Genomic DNA, 19,052 nt, shown 5'->3' with positions numbered 1-19,052 from the left:
TGTTCTGGACATACAGTAACATGGGAGGGGAGGGGAAGTGTGACAGCTGCTGAGTCTTCACTGAGATCCCTTGTTAGGACACAGTGAAGCTGTCTAAACTCACCACACCGCCCACTCTGCATGCTGTCAGACTGGTTCAGCAAAAAACACTCGGTGTCACTTGTGCTTTGAATAATTGTGTGTGCGTGTGTGTGTGCTTGTGTTTTGTCTCAAAGACAAAAACATTCAGTCAAATGAGAGCTTTTACCCCCCCCCCCTTCATATATCATCATCATATATTGTTTAGTGTTGTGTTTTAGGTGTAGATCAGAAAATTATAAAGTTGAAATAAGGATATGGGGTTAAACTGAGGCTGTGGTCTTTGATTTAGAGCTAATTTTAGGTATAAGGGTAAATCAGTTAGGTGATGGACGTCTAAAGCATTCAAAAATGTAGCACAAATGTGTTTGCTAGTGGTCTTGCCCTCAGGTATGTTTCTGTGCAGGAATGTCTGCGTCATGAGGCATGTGGAGGCAGGAGGGAGCCTCTGCAACACAGGAGTGTTATTCACAGTATAGACCTGCTAGCAGACAACAACTATACACTGTTAATCACATTTTCATCATCATTTTACAGAGAAAAATCCAGCTGGCTGGACACAGCATGATTTTTTGAACATGAACATGTTGCATTTGCCCATTTAAACTGTCATTAGTAATATTCCTTAAGGGACCCAATTTAACCTCTCAGTTTCATTATATTAAAGATATAAATATATTAAAATCATTGTATTCAAATCTTACATTCAGTAATGTTTGATGCATACAAAACTATGAATTATGGGTGATCAAACACAGAGAAACTTCTGCTTTAAGCTCTGTTTCCACACCCTCCCCTGCCTCATTTTGGGGATACACAGCATCATGCCAACAATCCTTGGCATGTCCGGGTCTGTATAAATAGGGCGCCCATTGTGCCACAGCGAGGGGAGTCACACAGGGACTTATCATTAGTCTTATCAATTCTATATTGCATGTATTAGCTCTGCGTTGTTTCGGCGTGACGGTAAAACGGCAGGACCTGCTCCTCCTCATTCGTCAAGTTTGGACAGGTAACCGTAAACCACCTGTGGTCCACGCCCTCCTGCGCTGTGCTGTTGCACACAGGTAATGTGGAGCAGGAAGTGGCTGTCAATGCCGTCGCTGTTTGTGTAATGCGAGTGGAAATGCATCGGTGTATTTGAGAGATACAAGAGCTGCTTTTTAAGTCCCTGTTTTTAAATTTTGGATATTTAAAAAAAAAAAACAGGAAGATCCACCGTTTTGTGAAGATGCGGCTCTGTGAGACCTGCGCGCTCCTGGGACTTTTATTTTTAACAATCTTCGAGGCATCAGGTGAGAAAATACAGGATGTTATTCTGTCTCAGCAGGAAACATATGTTAGTTTATTGTTTGGTTAACCGTTGCTTTCCCACTTTTCTTCTTGCTTTGTTTATTATTTTTTCCAGTTTTCCATTTCATAGAACGTAGCCTACTGAATCACTATGAAACGTCCTGATATTGAATTGTGGCTTCATTTCAACTTTGTGCCAAATGGATCAGACTGAGATAAGTGCATGCTGTTCATTGAGGTAAAAATTGCTCACAAGAAGGCGAATGCAGAGATGCACTCCTGCAAAGCACTCTGGGTAAAAGGAGCTGTGTTTAAAGTGCTATGTCAATAAATCAGAAGATAGCAGGGGGACATTAAGGCAACATTACAGCAGAGTTGAAAGGCTGAAGCACATTTTCAGACTCGGTCTGAGCAGAATAACTCTGAGCCCTGACTTCTAGACCTCCATTTTCAAAAGGTTTATGAGGCATTTATGGAGCTTCCTGGAGGCATGAATCCATCATAGCTTCATTAATGATTGACCAGCAATCTGCTGCTGAGCTGTGGATCTGGCGGGCGCTTTATCACATTTTTTTGCTTAAACTCGTTCTCCCAATTTAATTCATTTTTGGCGGCAGAAGTCATCAGCAGGATGGTGAATTTATTCTCCCTCATAGCGTTTGATGAGTTTATCTCTTTTGCCACTAAATATGACTCTTTGAACCCTGTGACATCCCCAACACGCCCACTGTTCTGGCAAGATCAGGTTGTGAGTTCCTCCTTTATTTTTTATGTCAGTGCAACTTCCCACATGTTTTTAAAAAACATTAGTGTTTTCAGTCAATGCCACAAGAAAACTGCTGAGTTAATGTAAACACCAGTGACATTATGATTTATGAAGGTGCCCTTTAATTTACACTTAGGGATTTTTTAAGTTATAAATTCAATTTAAATCCTAGACTATATGGGTGATCCATAAATAATGCTGGACTGCAGAGAAGCTCCAGACAGCCTTGATAGTGGGAAGGCAGGTTTTGTTTAGGGGCTTTAGGGGAAAGTATCATTCAGGACAGGAGATTATGTGACCTTTTTAGAAATACATTTATCTTAATGCTGTGTTGCAGCAATGAAATACAGTACAATATAGAGGAAGTTATAAAATTCTAAGAAGTACAGGATACTGGAAGAGTCTGTGGAAAGCAGGAGAGTAAATATTTGTATATGGAGTTATTTAGGTTCTTGTGTATGTAAGATTTGTAGTTGTGCAGGCATGTCTATATGGTATGTACATCAGTAGGTAGCTTCTGTTTTGCAATTCCTTGTTACGTTTCAGCCGCTATATACACCGATACAATATCTGCAAAGGTTGTCATCAGCTGATGTATCCGTCTAGTTCTTGTATGAAAGTAATGAAATAGGAAAGACAATGTTTTTAGTCACTCAGGCTGCACTGAAACCACAACTGGGACTAAAACACGGGGATAAATATGAAACCAGTGCTGCAATGTACTGTGGGTTCACATCTGCTGATGTATAAAATTACAGAGGAACTAGTTTCATCTGAGATTGTAAAAGGATAAGGCTGCATATGAATAAGTTCTTCAGTAGGAGCACTTTGCATTCACCACAGGAGAGTCTGATATCACAGGAGCAGCAGTTACTCATGGGTTTTAAAAACAACCTCTCCTTCCTGTTCCTGTCCTTACTCTGCGCTTACATGACTCACTTCAATCAGAATCCAATTAATTTGCTTTGGTCTGCCACAATTGCATATATGGGAATAGGTGTGCCTGGAACCAGTGTGTTTGCCCAAGTGTCAACAGAGAGCTGTTGTTGTGTGTGTTTGGTCCCTTTGGACAGTGCTGGACAGTGCTCTAATCAGTGAGAACATAGCGTTCACGTATTGGTTTACTCCCTCCTCTCTGATGTTTTAAGAGTTGCAACTAATAGTTATTTTCATGATCAATTAATCTGTGAAGAATTTGTTCAATGAATTGTTTTGTCGACACAATGTCAGACAGTAGTGAAAAAAAAGTAGTAAGTCGCTATATTTAAGAACCTGAAACCAGAGAATAGGTGGCATCTTTGCTTGAAGAGACTAATCTGCAACCATGCTAACAGCTCTATGTAGGCACAGCATTGTGTTGAGCTAAATGCTAACATGATAAGGTATAATTTTTATTCATTAGTTAGTGTGTTAAGATCCTAACATTTGCTAAGAATCTTTGTGCGTCATCCATGTTAGAACAAGACTAAGGTGGAAGGTGTAATGGTTGCCATGTTCACCATCTTATTGAACATTTGTTAATGAGCACAAATTAGCACAAATTTAAACTACAACATGCTGGTAATCCCTCTAATATTGTGGAGATATTTCATTCTGGACCCACTGACCGACAGACCGACACCGCCATCCCTCGAGCCATGCTGCCAGTGTGGCTAAACTATCATAAACTGTTACTAATTAAATTTCTGTAGATCAATTTATGAGCTAATCATTTCAGCTTTAGTTTTGAAGACCATACAGCTCATATGAATCATATTTGAATGAATGGATCAACTGGCAAGAATGTGTTTGTGCAATATTCAAAAAGACTGTCCAAGAAGTCCAAATATGGAGAATCTGTCTAAGCATGCACTCAAGCAGCTGTTGTGCAGTTGAAACAGAACAACGTTGGCAATAATGCTTTAATCTTCTCCATAACCTAATGATAAATCACATTTTTACATTACTGATCACACTTTACAACATCTTTAGACTATTGGCAGCTAACTCTCTCTGATCTGTTTTGTCAGAATGCCTACAGACGGTGGTCCGGCCAGACAAAGGCTCCATGGTAACGGTGTCCTCCAAGCTGGATCAATGTGCTGTGTGTACAGTCAGCGGGGTGAATGACACACAGACTTCCTGCCACTCCTCTATCACTTTGATACCTGAAGTGGATAACAAGCTTCTGTTCAACTGCTCTCAGCCGATTGAACAATCATACGCTGTTACAGTAACTCGGACTATTGGTGAGTTTGCAGGTGGTCTTACAGGTCTGAGTGTATATTCAAACGTACTCAGGACAAAAATGATGCTTCACGGTGCAGTGCTTACTGTTCGACAGCACCTGTTCCTTCGTTCAGTTCAAGTACTGCAAACTGGCCTCATTTTAAGTTTTTCAGGAATTGTTTTGTTAAGGGAAACAACGTGAACCAATGTACCCAAAACATGAAAACAACATACTTAAAATGAATTGGTTACTGTTCTTGAATGTTTGTGATTACAGTCATGACCTTGGTCTATTCTGGAAGGTAACTCTTTGTAGTTTACTTAAAACGTCAGAGTTATTCTGTCTGAGTTGGTGATACTGAGTCAGATTTACACCTGTTACAAAATAAGCAGCTGTTGTCACATTGATATTGGGATCTTAAGATTGAACCAGTGAGATGCAATACCAAATAACAAATGCCTATCCTTGCTCATGATAAGGCCATAAGTGTTCTGGTTAGTTTCAAATTAGCTGTCAGTAAACAATTAAATTGTTTTAAAATATTGCTGCCTGGGGTTAGTTATTCAAATGAAATAGTTATAAGTGAATAGGCCTGAATTTATGTGTACTTGCAGTTGCAGGTGTGATCATTTTACAATCAAAGAGTCGACTGTTGTGGTAGCTACCTTGAGATGATAACCTAAAAAATCATGCTAGTCCACACTTCAGTCCACACTGCCCTAGACAAAGAGAAGGTTGTTGGGGTGCTCCACTTTATTTAATTCCTAATGACTCAAAGTTACATCTGTTTAATTCACATCAAAATGTAATTGATAGACTTGTATATGCACCCTATACTGTAGAAATTAAATTATTAACCATTCTGTGCTTCGTTTTTTGTTTTTAATTGTAATCCAGAATGTACGAAGGACGCCTGCAGCCCTACAACAGCAGAAACTCAACCCTCCATCCTCACAGAGTTCACCAGAACCTTCACCTGGGAGCTGAAAGCACCAGAGAAGACTGTCGTGAGTCTGGACATCCTTGGGGACGGACTGATGAAGACATCACAACCATGCCCCAATGGATTTCAGTATTCAGTGGTCACCTCTGAAACAAACAGCAAGGGTCAGACTCAGTACTGTCAAGGCGGTTCTCTGACTCGTTTAGACCTGCCCAATCAAGCTGCTGTGTCTCTGCAAGTGAAACCAAAGGCTCAGGTGGAATCTGTGTTGTTTCAGGTCTCCGCTGGACCATTAAGTAAGAAAAAATTACTTAATCTTCTTTTTTTAAGAAAATCCATAGTTACACTGTTGTTTTTATTTGAATCACTTTGAAGCAAGCAAGTAACAAAACCTTGGGCAGGACTTTACTAAAATGATGGATTTACAAATAGCTTGAGTGTCTGTCTCACTCTGCTTTCTACCCCATTCAGAGGGCCGAACAATGGTTTTAACTGTTGATTCCAGCACGACTGTGGTCTTTACCCGGGATCCTAAGGGACCAGAGTGTGAAGTCTGCACCGTTGATGGCTCCACTCCGAACTGTAACCCAACAGAAAAGAGACTGAGCAATGCTGAAAAACACTCACTGGAGTTCAGCTGTCCAAAACCTCAGGACATGTACAGTGTGAAGATAAAGAAGAAGATAGGTGAGAGCCATGGAGGCTACATCATAAAATTTGCATCACTTACCAGCAGAATTTGGGATTGATGCTTTTACTTCTGTATTTATTTTTGTATCTCTGTCATTTTTCGATGAATAAGTCATTCATTTTACAGTCATGCTGGAAGTGCAGGCTCTTTCTCTTTCTAATGTCTTCAAAAAATCTCTGTAAACTATGTAAAATTCAAAAATGTATTATTTTCTTTGCTCAGAATGCACCAAGAACTCCTGCACTCCTGCGGCAGGGGAAATCGATCCCAACCCCTTGAACGACTTCAAAAGATCCCTAACATGGGACATTAGTGTCCCAGAGAGGACTGTGTTAACTTTGGACTTCCCTGGTAATGGACTGAAGGAGATTTCTGGGACAGAAAACTGTCAAGATGGCTATCAGTACTCAGTGAGTACAACTAAAAGTGACGGAAACATCAAAACTAACAGCTACTGCAAAGGCGGGACAGTGTCTCATCTGAATCTGCTTGGAATGACGACTGTGACTGTTGAAGTGCCCAAAGAAGCAGAACTAGACCAGACGGTATTCAGTGTCAAAGCAGCACCAAGAGGCAAGTAGCTATTAGCAACGTATCATTTTATCAAACAAAAGTTTTCTTGTATAGCACATCAATGCCTAACAACTGAAGATATATGCTTCATTAATTATACACAACAGTATAGTTTTTCATAGTAGTGTAAACCTCTTCTCACAGTTGGTCAACTAAGGATTTAATTTAATTACTTGCCTAGTTTAGTTTTTCAGTTTTATTTGTTTATTTGACAGGGAAATCTGTAGATGAGCTATAATTAGCATAAAAAAGCAAACTTAAATTTGCTGTGTCCAAATGTTCAGAAAGACACCATTAAAATAAAATAAAACAACACATCTTATAAAAGTCAAGTAAAGAACATAAATTAATATGCACAACACGGTGTGGAGGGTATTTTACAGCAGCTTCCATAACTAGACTAGTCTACAGCCATGCTAGCAGGTCTGTGAGGCTGTGCTTGAGCTGAATGCTAACTTCAGCCTAACGCTATGTCAATGACAGTGGTAACATGCTGATATTTGAGGGAAGGCTATGATGGGAGAAATTCCCTTATTTAGTGTTCTCGTCATAGGACAATTAAAGATGGCAGCTGTTAGTCTTCTTGTGCTACTGCTTCTCACTCATTACTGTAGATTCCAGTTTTCCTAACACTAATAAACAAATAGAAAGCATTCTAATTTAATTGAACAAATCATAACAATGTTGAGTGATGGTTGTTTTATTGCTGAGTTGACAGTGTGAGTTTTAAGAGTACACTGACATATACCATTAAAAGAATATGTGATGTGTCATATTTTTAACTATTGTTAATATGAATTTAACATGTAACAGAATCTCTTTTTGTACATTTTACTTTAGAAGCCATTGTGCTGACAGGTCTAGGCTCATTGGTGTGATCAGTTTGTTTTTCTTTTATCTTTAGGTAGCAGAACCATGCCTGTGACCCCTGACCCCAACACCATGATTGTCATCAGCAGAATGTTAGATGAGCCAGACTGCAGTGTGTGCGTGAACAAGGCGCCAAAACAGATATGCAACCCAAGACATCTAAGAATCACTGATACTGGCAATACCTCATTAGAGTTTACCTGTCCTCGACCTCAGGATATTTTCAATGTGGAGATCAACAGAGAAATTGGTATGAATATCTACTATTCAGTCTGTAGTGAATTTTCTTCTGATTACGGTGCAAAGATTTAACTTGTTTTTATTCTTTAACAATTCAGTTATTTGAATCTTTGTCAACACAAAACTCTTTGAAAACCTAAATCACCATCTCTTATTTGTTCTTCTGACTCTATAAACTCCAGACTGCACGGAGACCTCATGCTCTGGTAACATTGTTCAGGCCGAGTCCTCAATGTTCCCAGACTTCAACCGCACATTCACCTGGGACCTGAAAGTTGTCTCCACTCGGGCTTTTCAATTGGCCTTCCAAGAAACGGGAATGCGACAGATTCCCAATGAGGAGACGTGTCCAGATGAGCACACATACTCTCTTGTTACCTATCTGCGCACTGGGCCAGCAACCATTGGTACCTTTTGCAAAGGGGGAACTGTGACCACCATCCTGGCACGATACAAAGGCCGTGTGTCTCTGCGGGTGCCTGGGGACACGAAGCTGAACCCTGTTGACTTCAAACTCAATGTTGGGCCTGAGACCAGCAGTAAGCTATTTTTTTATTTTTTATTTCTGTCTTGACAAACACCTGGCCCATCCCACACTGGATTGGCGGACACCACTACAATATATATTAAACAACAGACATATTCCAGTACACCTAGCTGAAACTAACACAGTCCTGCGTTAAATCCTCCTTGATTAAGGTTATAATGTTCAGTTTTTATTGAAACTGTTTCAGAGAGGTGTTGTTTGAACTTTATGATCATTTTTGGAGACAGCAGTTTGTGGTTCTGTCTGGTTCTGGTCTAAAATTTTACAGAGAGGTGGTAATGTTATTAAGCCTATCCTTATTATTATTGTATTATTATTATTATTATAAGGTGGATAAAACAATAGAAACACCAGTTGAAAAACACAATACAATTCAACAGCATCAAAACAGATTCTCAACTGGGCACAAAGACCATCACTCATTGTATAAATTCTAAACAACATTCACAACAAATTCACATTTTTTCATTCTAAATACATACAGTTTTGTCTTAGTGCATATGTCTCAGCAAACATGGCTTCTTTTAAGTTTTTTTGTTTTGTTTTGTTTGTTTTTATTATTAAAGAATAAATCAGCTAAATTATAGTTGTGAATAAGTTTTCATCATCATCTTATATAAAAAGAGAACTGACTGAACAGTTTAGCCTTCAAGTATTGCTGTATAAGATGAAAATGACAGTTAGGTACCTATAAATGAATTTAAAAGCTATCCAAAGAGATCTAGATGACTCCCTGTGCATATTTGTAACCACAATATTCTCACCTTGTTTCCATCCAGTGGTGGCCATAGTGAAAGTCAATCTATCACGAGGTGTATCAGACACAGACTTCATCACGGCCAACTATCCCAGAGATTTCCCTGATAACCAGCAGATGCAGTGGGACTTCATGGTGCCCGGCATGCACAACTACACCATGCATTTTCGTGATCACACAGCTCCAGAGTGCCTCAGCAGTGAAGTGGAGGTGGAGTACAAGAAAGAGAACAAGAAGGTGACCAAACTGACTCTGACAGATCCTCAGCCGGAGCATCAGCAGGGCAACTTCAACATGGTGCTCAAGAACTGTGAAACCAACAGGACGATACAGGGACTCGCCTTGAAATACAGAGTTTCTGTAATGAGGAGTGGGCATCCAGGTACAGTGTAAAATCTTACATGATCGTTGTTATTGCACAGCCAAGAATGTCTTCACATGCACTGCAGTAGCCTGGTCACTGTAAATCCACATAAACATTAAGCAGGTCAGAAATCAGCTTTCTCCCCCTAACTTCAGACCTTATTTTGGACCCATGGCTTGCTTCTTGTTTCAGTTTTAGTCAGACTTTGAATGGAATTATTTTACATTCGAGGATCCCTCGCTCTGTCTTTTTTTCATCCAGCTGCTCCGTTGCTACTTTCTCCATCTGCAGTCTTTTGTTGTGCACAGACAAATCTGCGTTCTGGGTATCTGGAGAAACCAGATTTCTTGTTTTCATTACAGTTTAAAAAAAAAAAAAAAATCAGCTTTACTGGAGAAAGCCGACTGTAACCTGGTTACCCAAGTGCATGTAAATGCACTGGTGGTGAGTTGGCTGTTTCCAGTTCTGTTGAAACTTCAGATTTGATTTGAAACGGATGCTTCCTTGTGAATGTCATACTGTGCATAAGAGGCACAAGCTGGGTCTATGTGAGTCGATCAAAATTAGACTCAGATCTGACCTGTCTGTGATGTCAGTGTGCTAATTTAATCATGTATGTTTTTGAAATGAGACAAAAACAGAGTAACACATAATATTGTCATAATAAAAGCACAAGTCAGGATGAATACTCAAATGATGCCTCCATGTTGTATTTTCTTTTCAGTTCTGTGTACGGTGGATCTAACCAAACAGCAAGGAGTGTCCCTGCAGATAGAGAAAGTGGGTTCTGATCCATATTGTGAGATGAGCATTAACTCCAAGGTGGAGAAGAAGATAAACATAGCTGCAGGCACAAAGGCCAGCCTCTCCTTCCTCGACTGTCCAAATGAAGATGTGCGCCTGACAGCCACTGAAGTCATTGGTAAGATGATTATTTATGTGTATATTCGTGACTAGCTAAAATTATTGTAGCATGTTTTTTTGTTTTCTTCTTACTGAAAGTCTTTTTGAGTGATGAGAAGACTGATACCAGTCTCATGTCTATGCAGTAAATACAAAACTTTTAACAGAGCCAGGCTAGCAGTTTCCTTCTGTTTCTAGTCTTTAAGCTAAGCTAAGCTAACTGGCTGCTGGCTGTGTTTATATATTTACCATACAGACCTGAGAGTGACATCAGTCTTTTCATGTAACTCTCAGCAAGAAAGTGAATTACCATATTTCAAATATGTTGAACTCTATCTTTGTATTTGTTTCTCTGGGTTTCCTTTAGTTTAGAAACTTAATGTTCTCAATCTCTTCTGTGCCTTTTAATACCAGGTTGCCAAAATGTGGCGTCATGCCCTTCGACTCTCCTCACTGTGCCAAAACTGGACTCCTGTCTACCGATGTCGCTCCACAGCTTCACATGGCACCTCAACATCCCTCAGGACGGCACAGTGGACCTGGTGTCGCCCACGGGGAGTCTCCAGCAGTCCATCCCTGGCCAGAAATGTGATCAGTCTGTCTCATTGCGTGTGTCAGAGGAGGATGGGTTTTCTGTTGGTGATTTCTGCTTTAATGGAACCATCCAGAAAGTTCAGGTGCACGCCAACGTCTCCATCACAGCTACAGCCCAGAATTTTACCAGGACCAGGGGGCCTTTTCTCAATGCCAGCTTCAGTCAGGAGATCCCAGGTAAAACATAAATGTAATAATAGTATAGTATAATTTCCCAGAGCCCTATGTGTCCTCTTCCTATTAATGGTTTTGTTCGACTAACAATCCAAAACTTATATATATATATTGTATGAATATGATATATTCATATCATATTCATACATTCATATGATTTTGCACTGGGTTAGAGTTATTGTGTTACTGCTAATGTTAATGCTGCTGCATGTCTGCTGGATGTGTAAACAAGCAATTGTGTGCAAACAAATTTGTCATATCAACTTTATAAGGTGACAATATGTTGTTTGTTAACATTGTAGCCATTGTAGATAATGTAGGAAAGAAGTTCACGCACTGTGGGTGAGGCGGATGAGGGTGGTTAGATAGGCAGCTCCATTAAAAAAAGTGAAATGCACTGAACATCTAGATTTCATCCAATATGTGCACAACAAATAATCAGCAGATTAATCGACAATGAAAATGAAATTGTCATGCTGTAATGTTCTATTCATTGTGCTCTGTAATTACGGCCTAGTGAAACATTCACTTTACTCCAAAATGCCACACGGGGGCACTGTTGTACCACGGATGCTGGAGACACCTTTTTAAACGTAGAGAGAGATTAATCACGCACAGGATACAGTACCAACACTCAGCATTATTTCCATCCCCTTTTCAGAGACCATTATTTACCGAGTCAACCCTGGGATATTGTCTCCAACGCTGCTGGCCACCCCCAACTGGCCCCAGGGCATGAAACCTTCCTCCACCATGTCCTGGATTGTCACCGTGCCGAGCCACTACCAGGCACATGTGCAGTTTGTCAACGTCAGCCAGCCCAAATGCCTCGAGCGACACACTGCCATCATAGTGAAGATGCTGGGGTATGAGGAGGAACTCATGAGCCGCCGGGAGGACGAGCAGGCGGAGGACAAGTTATTGATCCCGCAGAGTTTCTATCTCAACATGTCCAACTGTATACCAGAGGAGGGACACTTTGGTGCAGTGACCAAAATCGTTCTGCAGAGGAAGACCAGTAAGCAAGCACTTGTCTCAGCCTTTTCATAGGCACGAAAAAACCCTTACTGTGAAAACTAAAGTAAACAAATGAATTCTCCCATATTTTCCTTTTTCCTCTGTAGATGTCTTAGCCATCATCCTCGGGATAGTAGGAGCTCTTTTGCTAATGCTGATAGTGCTGGCTGTAGTATGCATCATCACAAAGTGAGTACAAGTATAACAAAACTCTCAAAACATCTGGGCCCATATTTATGAAACCATTGAAACTGACATTCTACAAATCCTTCGCTTTTACTTCTACTTGTCAACTTAAAAATTAATGCTAGTTATCAAAATTGTTGTGTCTTCAAACGCTCATTGGTTGTGATGATTTTTATGTTGAGAATATATGATCAGGGGTGTGAACAACAAGAACAGAGCTTGAGCTCACAAGATAATAAGTGTTATGATCGAGTCAAAAATGTAACTGCATACACATATTAATAATGTTACTTAAATAATAGATACATTCTTTAATCAATACCAAGACAAAAAATAAAGGTAACTGAAGAGCTGAAAAATAAAATGAGTGAGATCAGGAGATAAAATAATTATGTTTTAATTTATTTTATCAAATAATAAGTGGTAAAGGAAAAAAATCTTAATATTTCTTACTTCAGTTTTATTTATTGATGCAATCAGTTCTATTTTTGAGGCTCCATACATCTCTACAAAAGTAATATGAGCTAGGGAAATATAAGTATAAATACATTTTGCATGCAACAACTTTCTGTGGTTATTATTGAAAATATTATTTGTTGATGTATTCAGTTTTATTTTTATTAAATTTTATATTTTACTACATTTTGTCAGTTTTGGGGCTCCATACTTGAGTGCATTCTTAGTAAAGTGGTAATTATTTGTAATTTACCCCTAAAATTAGCCTTTAACTGACGACTTTTGTTGACTCTTTCTTATTGATTCCACTCTGCGTTCATCTTTTCAAACAGGAAAAAGAAAAAGGAAAGAACGAATAAGGAGGCCTCCATCTACATTGGAAAAGGGAGTTTCTTCCGCCCAGGTGACAAGCACTTCACCAAAACCCGACCTGAGAACAACTCCCACGTCTACGACTCCATAGATGAAATGATGGTGTACGGACATCTGCTGGGTGAAACCAGCTACGCCGACAGCATGCAGGACCACTTCACGGGGATGCAGGCGGACTCTTATAACACATTTACAGGCCCCACTGACGGACAGCTGCCTGTTATCAAAGAACCGGACCCAGAGCCCAAGACTGACCAGTACAAGACGTTCCTGGACCCCTCTGAGACTTTCATCCCATCTCGTCCGCGGACTCCCATCGACCGGCAGGACAGCCTCGGCTTTCAGGACCGCAGGATGGTGGACAATGAACTGTACACTTTCAAGAGCACAGGGGACATAAACACAATCCGGCTCTCTGGAGCCGACATGGAGCCACAGCCGCCGATAACAGAGGAGTCCTTGTAGTGCATTAGGACTGTAGCTGCATGATGGACTGCTGCTACTCTACTCTCATTACAGCACCAAGTATTATCTGGTCTGTACTGACGCGAACTTTGTGCCTCGATCACACTCAGTGATTAACTTTTAATGTGGGTGTTTGTCATCTTTGTCAGAACTTCAGCTTCAAGAGTAGAAGTGTTGATCCTCTTTTTTTAAAGGAATAGTTTGACATTTTGGGAGATACATTTTCACGGTCTACAGTATATAGTAGATATGAAGCTACTGCCAGCAGCCGGTTAGCTTAGCTAAGCATTCAGGCTGGAAATGGGTAAAATGTTAGCCTGGTTCCGTTTGAACACCACCACCTACCAGCACCTTTTAAAGCTTATTAATTAGATTAGTGTTATGTCGTGTTTGTTTGTAATCCATGCAGTGATTTCCTGAAGTCCACACAAACATGAGGATGATATTGATCTTCATGTCTAATAAAAGCAAGAATACATATTTCCCAAAATGTCTATCTATTCCTTTAATGTTTGATATGTTTAGTTTTATTAAATTTCAGTCCATGTGACATGGATTCAAGAGCAGGGACTATGGAAAAAGATTTGCAAGTACCTCTGGTGTTTGTTTTTAAAAGTGTTTGTTAGATTGTTTTATAGTTTTGTTTTTTGTTTTTTTCTTTACCTGTAAATACAGTTTTTTTTTTTTTTGTTTGTTTTCCAATAAATTCCAGGTGAATAGCTCGGATGGGGAGACATTTTACTTCTTGAGGTAATGGCTGCCATCACACATTAAAGCAGTGACATTTAACTTTCCCTCTTATGCTGAAACATTGACCTTTTGCATGGTGAAAACAATTTCAACCACAGGAACTCCAGCCATGAAAAACAGAGTGAAGGAGGGTGTGGAAGAGAAGACTGCAGACTGCAGAGCAGTAGCCAGTGTTTACTGTGGAGAAGTGTTTTTCACTGGAAACAATGACTGCAGACGCCAGGTTTACAAAGCTGCATCCCATTTCTTTCAGCTGCAAGTGGTTACACCATATTCTGTGACCGCTGTGGAGTGCGACCGCAGGGGGGCACGTGAAGGAAAGGTGAAGTACCTGACTACATTTAGATAGTGCTTATTTTATTCAGTCTTCAGGCACAGTAGGTGTCAATTTATGACACAGGCCTTATAGATGATCCTGCTGTGCCTGGAAATTGAACAATTTCATTCTGCTGCGCCTCTGTCGACCTGCACCTGAACATTTTTGAAAAAATAAAAAAACCTACATCTAGTAATTCTCAAATACTTGCGTGCGGTACAGTAATTCCTGTATTGCATCCCAAGTTGTTTTTGCAGTTTACTCTCACATTTTTTGTATAGATTAACCAAATGAGATTGACCGCATTATAATTAGTGGGTTTTAGAGAAGCTGGTCAGCAGTTATTGTTGTTGTTGTTGCCATTATCCCTGTTTCCAATGTTTGTGCCCAGAAGAAACTGAAACTGAACAAACTGTTTAGTGGCTGCTGTTGCTGTAGCTTCACATTTGCCATATAATTACGAGAGTGGCATCGATCTTCTCATGTAACACTCGGCAAGAAAGCAAATAACTGCATTTCCCAAAATGATAAGAGGATTTTTGCATTTTATTGATGTTCATTTTCAGGTTACATCAGGCTAGATATTACAGCAGAATACAAAACTAGCAAACTGAAATAATCTCTTAAAAGAATTCTGATTGAAGATGATGAAGATTGAGTTTAATGCAGTATCACTTATATTATTCTGGCTCCTTGTGAGTCTTGTCGGTAAAATACAGTAGTTAGTTGTGAGGGGTTGCCTGAGTTTAAACCAGTGGTTCTCAACCAGTGAGTCACGGAGCTGTTGTAATGTTGAAGCTTGGATGTGTGGACATAATGGAAAAGTTACACCCAGTTTTTACATTTGTGAAAGGTGCCAGCACCCACACACATTTTATTGCAGGAACACTGGTATTTTGAATTATGAACATCTAATAAGCCTATATATGTTTTGATATTATTGGAAAATTATAATTTTGTATATTTTTTAAAGAGGATTTAAACAAAAATCTATAAATGACTGCAGAAGTCACTGATGCCTAAGTGAAGATATGATGTCCCATAATCTCTGGCTTATTCTTGACTGGACTTTGTTCTCCTTGGTTTCATTGTGACCACAAGGAATCCTGCAAATTACATGTCACCAGATCCCTTTTGTGAAAAATATCAACTTCACATATCAATGTGTCCTGCAGCAGACCGTGACTGCTAGATATGAATTTGGTCACGATGCAAAACCAGCTGAGAACCACTGGCTTAAAAACTCCTTTGAGAATAGCAGGCAAAGTGGAATTGCAGATAGAGTACACAGACAAAGCAGCTAAAACCATGCGCAGAGTCTATGGTGAGATAAATGTAATCAAACAATGTTGAACTGGCAGACAGAGGCCTTCTCCTCACGGCAGTTCTCGTCAGACCACTTCCCACGGGAGGCCGCGGACAGGACGACACAGTTCTGGGACTGGCCGCCGTCTGGCTGAGGGGACCGGGAATTGGATGTGTCCCAGTTTTTGTATCCGATCCTGACGCCGGTCTGGTCCATCCAGGTGCCCTCGGTCACCATGTCGTTGACGCCCAGCCAGATCTGCTCATCCGGGCCCAGTCTCTGGCGGATGTAATCTCTGAGCTGGTCGTTCTCATCGCTGGACGTGGGCGTACCGAGGACACCGCCCAGGGCGTTACAGTCTTCGCTGGCAGTGTGATAGCGCTTCTTCACAGGCTCAGCTAAGAAACACTTGCCGTGGGTCTTTATGCCTTTCAAACAGACTGATGGGGGGGGGGGGGGGGAAAAGGGAGAAGATGTTTAGACAGTGTCATCTTTCTTTTTTTTTTTTCCTCAAGAGATAAAACAGCTATCCTGTTATCTCTGAGGACTGCCCTTTGATAATATGAATAACAGTAACCCTGCGGTATTTTGAGACAGGATATAAGCACAAGATCCTCAGTGATAATGAGCAACATGATGAAAAAAGGTGCTTTTCATCAGCGCTGAGGATGTTCGGATTGGCAGGAACAACTGGATATCATTTTGTGTTCTGAACAAGAGATCAGCCAAAGGTTTGCCATGTGCTTCCCACATTAAAACCTGCAGTTTCAAAGACTGCACATGTATCCCATCTGTCTTTATTTTTAAGAGAGGCGTAACACAGACTATTGGCTGAGACTTGAATACATCTTTGGTGCCCTGACTCGTGTAGCTCATGTCACGATATCAATGAATTCTCTTTAAATGTTCGAGTTTTAATCTCTGCAGCCGGAAGTGAGACTAAGAGGTGTTTTTTGTCTGCACTGATGGCTGCTTACCCCCCTCCACGCGTGATCAGAAACTAAGTTGAGCTGCTGATGTGCACGTCTAAGGCTAGAGGATTTGTCAGTGGGTTTCCAAAGTTGCCGTTTGATTCACATCTGACATCACACATACTATATAATTTCCTCTTAGTATATAAAGGTAAAGTACAAGTGCATTTCCACCAACAGGAACTTTAGTTTCCTAAGAACTGATGAGCAGGAACTTTCCCAAGGGTAAAACTTCCTCCAGTGTATTGTCTAAGGCCAAAGCCACATGAATATTAAAAAAAAAAAAAAAGAGAGACTGATGTTGTATCAAAAGCTCAACTTTCACCTTTCATGTCACATCAAAGATTATCAAATGATTATCAAATGATCAAAGTGATGACGACATATAAAGCGAAAATGGCCAACAAAGCCTGGGCTTTCTCATCGTTCCATCAGTAGTAAAACATCTTGAGCTGCTCTGTCCCGATTATTGCCACAACTTACAAGCAAAACAACGGGTTTGCAGTTGCAAACTTTTAAAAACGCCGGGTGTATAACAGTGTTGCTTGACCAATCAGTGACGTTCAGTGCTCCAAGCCTCACCCAGAAAGTTCCTGAACCATCAGAAAGTATGACCCCTTGAAGAAGGGACTTGTTTTGGTTGGTTAAACCGTCTCCCCAGAGCTTCATTTACACCCTGGTCCCTCTGGTGGAAACGAATGCAGGGGAATTAAGTTTCTCAAAAGGTTCCTGTTCCCTGGGAAACGTTCCTGCAGCGGAAACACACCTTATGTTGCTATTTTTGTAAACTAACTGCTACAACAGTCTGCTATGAAAGTTCATGTATAGTACACAATGTACAGAATTAGCATATAGTATTGATTTGGGACACAGGTAATAACTGCCTGGTGATTTGGACCATGCACCGTGTGAGCACTTCATGAACTAAAATAAAGCTCCTCAGACACGGGGCCCCTCTGCAAGACAGGGTCTCAAGATGAGGTCTTAATGCAGGATCCACCTTGGTTGACATTGTGCCTTAGTATTGCATATTCCTATTAAAAGACTTTTAAATCACACATATTAAACACAATTGATTAAAATGCAGCTCTTCACTTTGCCTGATTAGTAATCCAGCCTTACTTCGGACCACTTGGTCAACCATCAAGTTAACACCGCTGCTCCTGGTTGTGGGGTACAACTTAACAGGAATTATTTTTGTAATTTAAACCAGATCTTCATAGCTCAGTTTTACCTGTCTGCAGGGCTTGTTGTTCCTTCAGGAGGTTCAGCTCCTGGACAATGTCGTTGATCTGTTTCTGCAGCCCCTCCATGGCAGCATCCTTTGTCGTATCTGGAGTCCGGCAGCACCAGGGACACAAGAACATTCAAATCAGGTCATATGAAATTTTGTGGGAATCCGTGCATCAAAGAGCAACTAACTAATGTTTGAATAAAGACTTATTTCAGGGTTTTTAGCACATGATTATGAGGAAAACAAATAAAAAAATAAGGAAAATAAAATTTCATAGCAGTATCTCAAAGAACAATCACATTGTCCAGATGTTGTCTATCTACCTTTTTTCACGAGCTTCTTCCTCGATGGAGTCTGCTGAAGTGAGCAGTTCACCAGCAGTAGTACTCCCAGCAACACACACACTCTGAACTCCATGGTTAGACCTGTTGAATGAGGCTGCTCCAACGTGGAAGCTTGATATTTATCGCTCTCTCTCGCTCGCTCTCTCTCTCTCTCTCTCTCACACCCTCCCTCTCATCGCTCAGAACAGGGAAAAATACTGAGGTCCAAAACTGCCATTTGCAGGAATAACAATCCAACCTCAAAAGCATTTAAGGATGGTGTGTGTGTGTGTGTGTTTTTTTCTCTCATCTGGCTCCAGACGCTTCACATGGAGGAGCAGTGCTAACTAGAGCCAAGTCTGGAGAGCAGGTGGAGACTGGCAGACAAAGCGAGACAGTGTGAAAAAGTTATGACATAACCCTGTGCGGCTTCCATCAGAGTGTATGAAAAAGTAATAAACAAACACTGATTCATCTGTTGCATAAAAGTCTAAATAACTTGGTTACAGTTTATTTCTTGGCTCTAAAGACTGGTTAAGACCTAAGATGGAATAAGACTTTTTTTTCCTAATAGCTAGCCAAAAGGTGCTTTGGAAGCTCCTAGATATGGTCTCATTTGGAAAAATGTTCATATTTCCTGGAGTTTTTGGCAGC

At 40.4% G+C, this 19,052-nt stretch overlaps 2 protein-coding genes across 2 annotated transcripts; one reads left to right on the top strand and one right to left on the bottom strand.

Annotated features, from left to right (window-relative positions):
* Positions 1–1,139: 1,139 nt before the first annotated feature.
* cdcp1b (CUB domain containing protein 1b) lies at positions 1,140–14,224 on the top strand. The gene is made up of 13 exons (XM_023401764.2): positions 1,140–1,373; positions 4,147–4,365; positions 5,244–5,585; positions 5,761–5,976; positions 6,203–6,553; positions 7,458–7,673; positions 7,846–8,202; positions 8,990–9,349; positions 10,056–10,253; positions 10,649–11,005; positions 11,664–12,020; positions 12,127–12,208; positions 12,994–14,224. The coding sequence occupies exons 1-13, from the start codon at positions 1,310–1,312 to the stop codon at positions 13,496–13,498; spliced, it is 3,624 nt and encodes a 1,207-aa protein (XP_023257532.1). The 5' UTR covers positions 1,140–1,309; the 3' UTR covers positions 13,499–14,224.
* Positions 14,225–15,092: 868 nt separating this feature from the next.
* Positions 15,093–18,525, bottom strand: clec3bb (C-type lectin domain family 3, member Bb). The gene is made up of 3 exons (XM_023401763.2): positions 18,399–18,525; positions 18,076–18,174; positions 15,093–16,310 (listed from the first exon to the last, which is right to left on the bottom strand). Exons 1-3 carry the CDS (start codon positions 18,490–18,492, stop codon positions 15,904–15,906), a joined length of 600 nt encoding a protein of 199 aa, XP_023257531.1. The 5' UTR covers positions 18,493–18,525; the 3' UTR covers positions 15,093–15,903.
* Between the last annotated feature and the right edge of the window lie 527 nt (positions 18,526–19,052).

This window comes from Seriola lalandi, unplaced genomic scaffold (assembly GCF_002814215.2).
Source record: "Seriola lalandi dorsalis isolate HSWRI2012SDOR001 ecotype SW California unplaced genomic scaffold, Sedor1 jcf7180002053753, whole genome shotgun sequence".
In the NCBI taxonomy this organism is placed as follows: domain Eukaryota; kingdom Metazoa; phylum Chordata; class Actinopteri; order Carangiformes; family Carangidae; genus Seriola; species Seriola lalandi.
Note: the sequence above shows the minus strand (reverse complement) of the source record. Positions and strands in the feature narration are given on the sequence as shown.